Source organism: Prionailurus bengalensis, chromosome A1 (genome assembly GCF_016509475.1).
Source record: "Prionailurus bengalensis isolate Pbe53 chromosome A1, Fcat_Pben_1.1_paternal_pri, whole genome shotgun sequence".
Lineage (NCBI taxonomy): Eukaryota > Metazoa > Chordata > Mammalia > Carnivora > Felidae > Prionailurus > Prionailurus bengalensis.
Window position 1 is genome coordinate 80,349,781 of NC_057343.1, and position 11,775 is coordinate 80,361,555.

An 11,775-nucleotide genomic window follows, 5' to 3' on the forward strand; every position below is an offset into this window, starting at 1 on the left:
CCGCTGCCCCTGGACACAGGGACATGGCAACTGAATTCTGGCCAGGTGAGGAGAGAGGCGGTTGAGATGTGGATTCTGGCCTGAACAGTCCTGCTCACCCTCGGGTGGACATGTGGAGGGATTCTAGACTGTTCTAGACTGTTCTAGACAGCCACACTGGGCCAGCACCCCAATAACACTGCAGAAACCATGCTCACAAATGCAGCAGCATACACCTTTGTTAGCTGGCTCGGCAGCTACTTCTACTAAGTACTCCAACCAGACGGCTTTACTTACAGGCAGTCCTTCCAGGCCATCTCTGCCGGGTAAGCCTCTGTCGCCCTTGGCCCCTGGCTGTCCCGGGAAACCTTTAGGAAGACAAGGGAGGTAGGACACATCATGGATGAGACACATCCTAATAACCCCGCACCTTTCCTTTTCAAGATTCAAGAGCACAGGGGCGCCTGGGGGGGCTCAGTCAGTTCAGCGTCCAACTTCGGCTCAGGTCGTGATCTCACGGCTTGGGGGTTTGAGCCCCATGTCGGGCTCTGTGCTGACAGCTCGGAGCCTGGAGCCTGCTTCGGATTCTGTGTCTCCCTCTCTGCCCCTCCCCTGCTCATGTTGTTTCTCTCTCAAAACTAAGTAAACATTGAAAAAAGTCAAAAAGTAATAAAAAAAAGAATCAAGAGCATAGAGGGACCTTCATAGAAGCAGATGGTGTTTGAAGACTCCCAATGCAGTAGTAACGAACGTGCCCAAGGGGGACTCGGGAAGGGGAAAAGCGACCCCAGATGTGGACAAGAGCCACTGAAGCAGCTGGTGACAAGTGCCCCCACCCACACGCCAGGAACCGTTTTAACCAGAAACCTTCTGTTCATTTCGTTCAAGAGAACTCAATTTGTGGAGCTAAGGGAACTGTATGCTATCGCCCTTTTGTTGGAAGGTCTCTCTGGTGCCAAACTGCAGGTCATCCGGACGACCTTCAACAAAGTAGGCAAATCCTGGAAGTGGGACCGAAAGTTTTCTGTTTTATGCTTTAGTTTTAAATGCAGAGATGTGTGGTCTCTCATGGCGTAAGATTCGTTTCAGTGTGATTTCCAACCCGCAGAAGCAAACTCTGGCCTGGTCCCGCTCACGTCCGGGGTCTCACCTATTTCTCCTGGGGGTCCCTGTGGTCCAGGGGGCCCACGAAGTCCTGCTGTGTCACAGATGAGGCAACTGTCTCCTTTCTGACCTGCAAAGGGAACACAGAGGTCCTCACATGCACGCGAGAATGCAAGTGTCCGCAGCACGGTGGCAGAACAGAAAATGGAGCCACTGTTAATGGCGTCCTGCTTCGGTGCAGTGTCCTTGGTCATCCAATACCCACCCCAGACACCTCTGCTGTGCTAACCGGTGGCGTGTGCCCGTCCCGGGGTCCGCCCGCCACCCTCCGCACACTTCACAGGCCACTGCCGGGGCGCCGGGACCCTCTGCCCTGCACGAGGACGGGCGCTGCCTCGCCAAAAGGTGATCTGGAAATGAAGCTTGCTCACAGCCTGGAAAGATCTGGCTGCTCTAGTTTTGTTTCCGTCTTGAAAACCTCCCATCACCTTTCTCTCTGATGTCGCATTTTTTAGCGAACTCCACACCTGTAACTCCTGGACGTTAAACCTGGTTACAGGCTGATGGGTGACCAATGGGAATGAAAAGCCAGGAAAACGGGAACACATACGTGACCCGATACTGAGGACGGAAAGGGAGAGAGACTGCAGCACAGACAAAAAGGGAGAAAATGCCTCGTGGTTTTTTTTTTTTTTTTTTTTTTGGAAATTCTAACATCTTAGGTCTTGATTTTCAAACTAAGCCACAAGGCCATATGGTGTCTCAGATAAACCCGTGTCCTAAACCTTAAAATGCCTGGCTTCTAGGGACTCATCAGGGCACGGCGCGAAGAGAAGCCCCTACTACCGGGCAGTGACGGGCTGGCCCTCGTGCGCTGGCCTGGCCCGGACTGGTGCACCACAGCCCCGGCACTGCTAAGCCTGCTCCCCTCTGGCAGAACCTGCTGCTGGGAACAGCAATGGGACCAACACATACAGCCCGTGTCCCTGGACAAACAGGAGCCCATCTGTGGGACAGGGACAGCACAAGTCAGCTGGCAGCCAGCTAAGTTCTGGGCCGCACGGAATTCACACGTGGTGGTTCTACAGCAAGAGTGTGGAGGTCTCAGGACAAAGAAGCTTCCGACTCTGTGTCGTAAGGAGGGACGTCCCACCTCAGGAAGTACCAACCATCTGGTAACGAGAGACATTCGTTACAAACCAAGTGTGCGTTGGTTTTTAATGACACCGAAGGCTTGGTGGCCCTCCGTGATGACTGCTAAGACCACTTCCACCTGTGAGGTTTACGTGGCTGCCCAAATTAGATGTTAGCTGCAACTGTTTTCCATGCAGCATTTGTGCCATTGACTTTGGAAGAGGAAGAAATCTGCAGAGGAAGGCCACCAATGGTGCCCAGTGGGGTTAGCTTTGGGGACAGTCTCCCAGTGGCTCTACTCTCTAGTTATTGAGACACTCATCAAGAGTGGACCATCCAAGGGGCATGGCACTCTCAGATGGCACCACTGGTGCCATGAGACTCCACTGTCGGCACGAGTGTGCAGAGAGGCCGTTGTGTGCTGGGTTGGCGTTACGGCAGGCACTGGGAGATGGTGACCTTAACACTGAGAGACGAGGGCGTGGGCGGCCACCCCAGGCCGGCAGGTTCACTCACACCAATTACAGGAACAGGGCTCAGAGGACTAGGGAGTGTTCTGGACACACATCTGTGACTCACTTGAAAGAAAGCCATTCGTTCTCTGAGAATGGATCTTCCAGACTTTGAACCAAAAGACTGAGCTAAGATATCAGTCTTAGGGTTTAATCTGCTGGCCGTTAGAGGGTAGAGCGGTTACGTGTCAGGACCGGGGCTCCCTGTTGCCTCCCAGCTGATAGCTCTCTGTCTGTCTCTCTGGTCTGTTTCTCTCTCTGTCTCTATGTCTCTGTCTCTCTCTCTCATCTCTCTCTCTCTCTTTCCTGGAAACCCAACAACGGGACATCCCGACAGAGCTATAGGGAGACACATCCTAGAAACAGACTTGGACAGGAGTTCCGAATAAGGGAAGAGCACGCTCATGCTCCCCGTATGCAGAAATATGTCACATCCCCCAGCACAATCGTCATTTTTTTTAAACATCGGCATCTCTTACCTTTTTCTCCGACTTCGCCCGTCAGCCCTGGTTGCCCCGGACTTCCGGGGGCACCTCGGTCCCCTGGCGGTCCAGGCTGGCACTCCACAATTCCATCTGGAATGGATTTTCAAAGTTAGAGGACCCTTCCCACCAGACGGAAACCAGGTATCGACACCCCCTCTTCACCCCACCCCTACTGCGATACCAAAGTACATCAGGCTATTTGGTTCGTGCCGGAAATTCAGCTTCAGCTTGCCTTAAAGCGATCCTGGAAAGTTAATTTGAACACAGGCCCACACAGCACCCATCCAACCTCTCAACACCGTCACTGCTAAAACATCGATTTTACGATCCTAAAGCACCTCTCAGTTCATCAGCCCTGTCCTGTACCTTCCTTCGTTTTCACCTTGTAAGGTACACACCTGGGTCCTTATTCTACAGATTGAAAAACTAGCCCAGAAAAGCGAGGCCGTACATCTGCGAACTGAAAGCCGAGACTTGAAGAACTTTATTATTTTTTCTTTTCCTCAGCAAATTTACAGCAAAGTCATCATTGTTTCAGAGATGCAGGCTGTCCATGGGGACACGCTTCTAACCAATTCTGAGCACCACGCACGTAAAGAGGCATGAAAACAAACTGCACTCGTGGAAACACCATCTGTCGGGGGTTCTGCTAGAAAAAGCACTGCTTCGTAGCTCAGACACGCGGTGATAGAGTTCACGTCTCCTCGTCCAGTATCTTGGAAGAAGAACGACAGAGCCAACAATTCACCCCAGGGCTCCCCCTTGGGCGCTCGGGTCCTCACTGCAGACTGGAGCCTGGTGAGCGAGCTGCGTCCGAGCAGGAGGGGAGACGGCCAGCAGAGAGGCCGTGCCCCTCACCTAACGCCCCGTCCCCACACCCTGACTTGAACGAAGCAGCCAGAATCACCTTCCTGCCCCCCAGCCCGGCTCTCTCCAGGGCACAAGGCACCAGACGGGCAACGGTGGGTTTGCTCTCCCAAACAGAAGGCCGGACAGAGGGCCCGAACCTTCCTGCTTGATGACTTCCTTCAGAGCTCAGAAGAGACCGGTTGTTTCAAGTGTGTGCAAACTCCAGTCCCAGGGAGACAGAGAGAGTTCTTGCTTTGTCTGTGGGTTCGGGGTTTATGTCTTCCCGGGGGGCTCCTGGAGGTACAGCGCTGGCGGTAAGGAGCCCTGAGGTGGCGATTGCTCTGTCCCAGGGTCCGCCCATGGCTGCTGGGCCCTTCCCGCTCTTGAACAAAGTCGTGTCATTTTTATGCTTCCAAGAGCAGCCCCTACACTATCTGACCGTGAGGAGCCAGCACCGCCAGGCTGTGTGAGCACCGGGGAGTGTGAGCTCCCTGATCCTACAACTGCAGGCACATGGACACGGGCAGACATTTGATCACTCACTTCTTTCCTTTTCCAGAACGCATCTCCGGCCAGCCTCATCTGAGGCAGAATCCCTCACACCCGTAAGAAAGCAACTTTACATCCTTGTGAAAATCAATTTAAAACAACTTGAAGATGGGGCGCCTGGGTTGGCTCAGTCCATTAAGCTTCTGACTTCGGCGCAGGTTGTGATCTCGCGGTTCATGGGCTCGAGCCCCACATAGGGCTATGTGCTGACAGCTTGGAGCCTGGACCCTGCTTTGGATTCTGTGTCCCCCTCTCTCTCTGCCCCTACCCCGCTCATGCTCCATCTCTCTCAAGTATAAACACTAAAAAGAATTTTTTTTTAATAACCTCAAGTCTAAAGCAAGAACATGGTGGTGATTTCTGAGCGGTTCTAAGACGCAAGTCCAGACCGGACTGTTACTGCTCGGTGGGCACAGGTGAGCACAGGGCAGGGCGGTGCAGAGACCTCTGCCTTGTGCTGAGGAGCTACTGACAGGCCCCCAGGGGGCAATTCATCTTAAGACATCGCCTCTTTAACATACACTGTGCAACTGAACAAAAATCTCATTTATAGATGAATCACTTAAGGGGCGCCTGGGTGGCTCAGTCGGTCAAGCGCCCAACTTCAGCTCAGGTCATGATCTCACGGTTTGTGGGTTCGAGCCTCATGATGGGCTCTGTGCCGACAGCTCGGAGACTGGAGCTGCTTCGGATTCTGTCTCTCTCTCTCTCTCTCTGCCCCTCCCCACTCACGCTCTGTCTTTCTCTCTCAAAAATAAAATAAGTGTTAAAAAAAAAACCCAAAGTTATGCAGATGAATTACTTAATTAACATAAACAAAATGGGACAACATGGCATGGGGATGGCAGATGTCACACTGCACTCAGCTGACGCATCCTCCTCAACTAACAGCAGTGGGAAGGTCATGTTTTTACATGAAATTTGTTCTTATTTTGGTACTGAAAAAAAATTACACGTATCGAAAAAAGTTCTCCCAGATTTCCCCACGGTTGCATGCCTCATCCCCTTCAATTTTTGCCTCTCACTCCACTTAAATTAGGCCCATGACCCGAAGCACCCTCACCCAGAACTTGGCGGTCCCTTCGCTGCTCGTGTTTAGCCCGCACCTGTCACTCCCGCAGACCACATAATTCACTTGGCTTCCACTCCCCCACGGGATACACGTCCAGGAGGGCAGGACTGTGACAGTGCCTGGGGTACCTGTTGAGTAAACCTGTGACCCTGAAGGCCCCTTGGCCACTCACAACCCTCTCAGACACATGGAGAGAAAGTGACTCGGGGCTGAATGTCATAGGACTTCACTATCATCTTCATTCTCCACCTTTCCCAGATCCGTGGGAAAAAGGGGGGGCATCCCTGCGAAGTCACAGACCCACCCCCGCCCTGGGCACCTTAACAAAGAAAATTCATGCTGATCCTTTCCCAGTAAAGGCTTCACACCTGGAATCAACTGTTCCCTCCAGTTCCTATCTGGCCTCCGTATGGAGCCTCGCCCAAGAGAACTCCCTTTCTTAAAGACGTGTTTGGGGCGCCTGGGTGGCACAGTCGGTTGAGCGTCCGACTTCAGCCAGGTCACAATCTCACGGTCCGTGAGTTCGAGCCCCACGTCGGGCTCTGGGCTGATGGCTCAGAGCCTGGAGCCTGTTTCAGATTCTGTGTCTCCCTCTCTCTCTGCCCCTCCCCCGTTCACGCTCTGTCTCTCTCTGTCCCAAAAATAAATAAACGTTGAAAAAAAAAATTTAAAAAAAAAAAAAAAAGACGTGTTTGAATTCTGGCAAATAAGCCGCCTGGTACTTGCAGCCATGGCCCCCCCTCCCCCTTGCGTCAGCCCCACAGAAGACCAGGGTCTCCAGTGCTCGAGGTGCACGTGCTGCTTATGAGAATCTCACATATTCCCGCTGGAGTTAACTCCTCTGAAGTCTTACATTCTGCGTTGGTGTCACTCTGGGGCCCCAGGACCCCATTTACTGAATCAAGAGTTTAACATCCCGTGCTCAGCTCTGACAGTGAGCTGATGCGGGAAACATCCACACAAAGTACCATTCGACTTAGAAGTCGTGCGTTCCATCCCCTGCAGACCCCTCTTTGTTCTCGCGCGCGTGTCTTAGTGCTAATCTGTGTCTCTGGATAAACAGGAATGCGTCCCGTTTTCCGCTGCCTTGCCTTTTCATTTCGATGCCCAGAGCCTCAGAACTGGCTGGTATGTTTCTCATTCCTCTGACCAGGGTTACTGTTTTATAGTTCCATCCCGTAGCATGACTAGCATTGCAAAGATGCTAAGTGGGACACAAATCACTCACAAAGCCTGGGACGCCCGGCCTTCTGTATCCCACTAGAACCCTGGAGCGCAGCCCCCCCTCCCCGCAACACCCAGGCAGCTCTGCCCGGCACCCGTCCCACACCAGACACACGTGAACTGTCCTGGAAAGAACTTACTTGTGTGACCTGGCTGTCCAGGGGGCCCAGGAGGCCCGGGGGGACCCGGGAGCCCGTCCCTTCCACTTGGTCCCGGCAAAGACGTGCCTGGAAACCCTTGGTCACCTTTCTGCCCTCTTTCACCGGGAAAGCCAGGAGCACCTGCCAGCTCTGGTACCGGGAAGCCTGAAACCAGAGCAAAATGTCACCATCATCGTGTGAGCTCAGCGTCTGCCACACAAATTTTCCTAACTCGGTTCAGGGTAAAACAAGGTGTCCCCATCACCAAGAGGGGAACTGCTCTAGGTAAGTAAAAACGAGCTAAATTTTCAGGCCTCCCACCACATGAAGGTTGCCAGGCAAATGCCTCCTACAAGTTAGCTTTAAGGAAAAGGACTTAGCACACAGACGCGAAAAACCTGTGAGTTTCTCTTGGTGCAAATAGTATTCCCACTGCATGAATGAAAAGGCTGTTGGGGCTCAATTCTATTTCCACGTAGAGGATAAGGCATAAAAATGTCACCGAACAAAAGCAGAAGTGGGACAGGAGGCCTAGGGGACGGGAACTGCGTCGGCAATCTACACGGAACAGCCAAAAAGTTAAGACAAATAAGGTGGTCTGGTGGAGCCTGAGGTCAGGCGTGAACGTGAAAGCCGAGTTCGGCTGCTGTAAATGTTACAGGACAAGATGACAGGGCCCCTGGGATGCGCACCAAGAAGAGCCGGCAGAACACCAGCTCAGGGGCTGCTCTACCCTGGCCTCGAGGTGGGGGACTGACAGCCAAGGGCAGAGGCAGGACTGTCACACAGCCTTCAACCAAGAGCAGAGCAGCGCAGACACGAGGGATACGAGGGATGACAGGTCCCAGGAGCGGAACTGCAGCCATCCATGACAAACCCACTCTTCAGTGCAGCAAGAACCGAAGGCGGTCCCTGGGGCTTGGGCTGCAGACCCAGAAGGGGACCCCGCGGCCTGGGGGGTGGGGCTCTGGGCCCGCAGCAGGGCTCCAACCAGGGGAGAGCAGATGAGGCCAGAGCAGTTTCAAAGACCTTTCCCAACACCGTCAGTTAGGAGACAGTCGGGCAGATGAATGGTTTTGGAAAGTAAATGTGGTGAATGCCAGGGGAGACAGGAAGTGACAGGCTCACGAGGACACAGAAGCCCCAGCATGGTTCCTAAGCACATGGAAGAAAGTGGGTGGAAACAGACATGGGGTGATTTTAGAGGCCGACCCAAAAGCTCTGCTGGAAAGCAGGAAAGCGGGCAGAGAAGGCCCTGCCTGAGAATGGCTGAGGCAAATCCTCAATGCGGGATGGACTTGGGGTACAGTCTGTTCCAGAGACAAGGAAGGAGCTTGGGGGACATTATAGCCAAAGCGCTGTCAGAAAGGGGAAAGCAAAATATAAGCAAAAGAGAATCAAACACAAAAATAAATAAAAAACAAAACCAAAGATGTAAGGATTCCAGGCGCTTGGCTGTGGTATCGATTCTAGGGCACATGTGGGTTTCCCTCGCAGCCTGTATGACCCACTCCAGGGACTGGGAGAGCACGTACACACGCACGTGCACAGACATGCACACACTCCCATGTGCACATGCACACGCACACATGCTTACACACATGCTCACATGCACACACTCACACACATACACACATGCTCACCTGCACACACACACACACACACATACATGCTCATGTGCACACATGCTCACATGCATACACACATGCTCACGAGCACACACACATACATGCTCACGAGCACACACACACATGCTCACACACATGCTCACATGCACACACGCTCACATGCACCCACACTCACATGCATACACACATGCTCACATGCACACACACATACACGCTCACATGCACGCATGTTGACACACATGCTCACATGCACACATGCTCACATGCACACACTCACACACATACACACATGCTCACCTGCGCACACACACACACACACACATACATGCTCATGTGCACACATGCTCACATGCATACACACATGCTCACGAGCACACACACATACATGCTCACGAGCACACACACATGCTCACACACATGCTCACATGCACACACGCTCACATGCACCCACACTCACATGCATACACACATGCTCACATGCACACACACATACACGCTCACATGCACGCATGTTGACACACATGCTCACATGCACACACGCTCACATGCACTCACATTCACATGCATACACACATGCTCACATGCACACACACATGTTCACATGCACACACGCTCATATGCATACACACATACATGCTCATATGCACACACACGTACATGTTCACATGCACACACACACACAGGATCCAACACTAGCTAAGCAGCAGGTGTGATGCAATCACACACCAAGTTCAAGCAAGAGCTGTGGGATTCCACAGAGAAGAGGTGCTCAGATCAGTAAGGGAGGCTTCAGCCCTGATTCTAGTCCCAAGGGAGAAACAAAGTCACCCCAGAGACAGGGACTGTGGGAACCGATGCTGAAGGGTCTGCCAGACGCTGCAGACCTGCATCTGGGGTGGGGGGGCAATGAGGCTGGGGGGCGTGAAGGGGCCTGCCACACACAGGATCTGCATCCTTGGGCAGGGGTGAGTGAGGCGGGGGGGGGGGGCGGGGCCTGCCAGACACTGGGGACCTGAGTGGACGGGGTGTGGGTGGAGGGAAGGAGCCTGGGGGTCGGCGGGGGCAGGAGGCCGGTCCAAACCAGGGAGAGAACTATGGGACTTGAGAAGGCATGAGAACCCCCAGGAGCACACACCCGCAGGGCCGCCTGTGACTTACAAAGTAAAGGACCAGAGCTGTGCACACACCTTGCTGTCATAACTAGAAAAACATGCACAAAATCGCCAGCCGTTTCTGGCAGACCCTGGCATACACAACAAACATGTTCCAGACATGAAGCACACAGACGTTGTACAGTTATCTGAAACAAGCGGCCAAGGATACTCACCTGGAGGGCCTGGCTGGCCTTGTAATCCTGGGAAACCTTGAAAGAGAAGGGGAGAGTCAGACACCCCGAGCCCGAGCATCTGTGCCCACAAGGCCCTGGGCCGGGCACCAGGGAAGAGCGTTGGGGGAAACACAGCGCCCCTGGCCCCACCAAGACAGGCAGAGATGGGCTCTGGGGGACCTGGCACCAGGACAAAGGACAGACCTGAGCAGGTCTGTCACCACGCGGTCGTGCAAGGCCTGTCAGTGTCACCAAAATGGGAGCGTGTAGGGTTGAAAATGGAGGAAAGGTAAAGGAGAAAAAGACAGAAGGGATGAGGAAGGAGGAGGGAGGGAGGAAAAAGGGAGGAAAAGGGAAGGGGGAGGTAAGAAGGAGGAGGGAGGGAGGGAGGGGCAGAGGAGGGGGTTGGAGGGGGAGGTAGGAAGGAAGGAGGAGGGAGGGGAGAGGGAGGAAAGGGGGAGGGGGAGGGACAGAGGAGGGGGGAGGAGAGGGAGGTAGGAAGGAAGGGGAGGGAGGGGAGAGGGAGGAAAGGGGGAGGGGGAGGGACAGAGGAGGGGGGAGGAGGGGGAGGTAGGAAGGAAGGGGAGGGAGGGGAGAGGGAGGAAAGGGGGAGGGGGAGGTAAGGAGGAAGAGGGAGGGAGGGACAGAGTGGGGGGAGGAGGGGGAGGTAGGAAGGAAGGGGAGGGAGGGGAGAGGGAGGAAAGGGGGAGGGGGAGGGACAGAGGAGGGGGGAGGAGGGGGAGGTAGGAAGGAAGGGGAGGGAGGGGAGAGAGAGAAAAGGGGGAGGGGGAGGTAAGGAGGAAGAGGGAGGGAGGGACAGAGTGGAGGGAGGAGGGGGAGGTAGGAAGGAAGGAGGAGGGAGGGGAGAGGGAGGAAAGGGGGAGGGGGAGGGACAGAGGAGGGGGGAGGAGGGGGAGGTAGGAAGGAAGGGGAGGGAGGGGAGAGAGAGAAAAGGGGGAGGGGGAGGTAAGGAGGAAGAGGGAGGGAGGGACAGAGTGGGGGGAGGAGGGGGAGGTAGGAAGGAGGGGCAGGAGGAAGGGCACAGGGAGGAAAGGGGGAGGCGGAGGTAAGAAGGAGGAGGGAGGGAGGGACAGAGGAGGAGGAAGGAGGACGGAGGAGAAACAGGAACTGACCTTTGGGGCCTGGCTCTCCTCTCAACCCTGGAGACCCTGGGTACCCCCGCTCTCCTTTTTCTCCCAAGGGTCCCGTGCCGATCACCTGGGGGCAGAAGAGAAGAGACCGAGGTGTGTGGGGGCAGCTGGTGGTGCGCATCACAGAAGAGCAGAGAGAAAACTAACATCTTCCAGAGATTTCAGGAAAGGTGGAAGTAAAGAAACAGCCGTGGGGGAAGGGGAGGGAGGGGACAGTCAAGACAACACAAAAAACGGACATTCCGCTGGGCCCTCCTGGCAGACCCTCTGCCCCCTGTAATAGGATTGGCCCGGTGGGAGCTTTGCCAGGGAGGTGAGGTTAGAGAAACACTAATTCTGAGGTTCGGGTTTGGAATTTCTAAATGTCCCGACAAGCCATAAAACGAAGAGTCTACTTTAAAGAGGGCTATTAGATTTTCCCGGGCAGTGTGGAACAGCACAGGCAGACTTCACTGGACCACAGCGGGGACGTCCTCGAGGGCCTAGGGACACAGGCCGACACCATCAGCCTCATGACAAGGGAGTGAACTAGGTCACCCCATTTCTAAATCACAGACATTCAAGGGAAATGGCAAGCTCAAATATTGCATATTTCCCTTAAAATAGAATTTGGTAGTGACG

The 11,775-nt window shown here is 54.2% G+C and overlaps 1 protein-coding gene across 1 annotated transcript in view; it reads right to left on the reverse strand.

The window, feature by feature from the left end:
- COL4A1 (collagen type IV alpha 1 chain) overlaps positions 1-11,775 on the reverse strand; it is a 156,634-nt gene that overhangs the window by 37,942 nt on the left and 106,917 nt on the right. Inside the window, exons 19-24 of the mRNA XM_043575013.1 lie at positions 11,137-11,221; positions 10,004-10,039; positions 7,049-7,213; positions 3,209-3,304; positions 1,130-1,213; positions 277-347 (exon numbers count right to left, since the gene is read on the reverse strand). Coding sequence (XP_043430948.1) covers positions 277-347; positions 1,130-1,213; positions 3,209-3,304; positions 7,049-7,213; positions 10,004-10,039; positions 11,137-11,221 — 537 coding nt within the window. The remainder of the gene's footprint in view (positions 1-276; positions 348-1,129; positions 1,214-3,208; positions 3,305-7,048; positions 7,214-10,003; positions 10,040-11,136; positions 11,222-11,775) is intronic.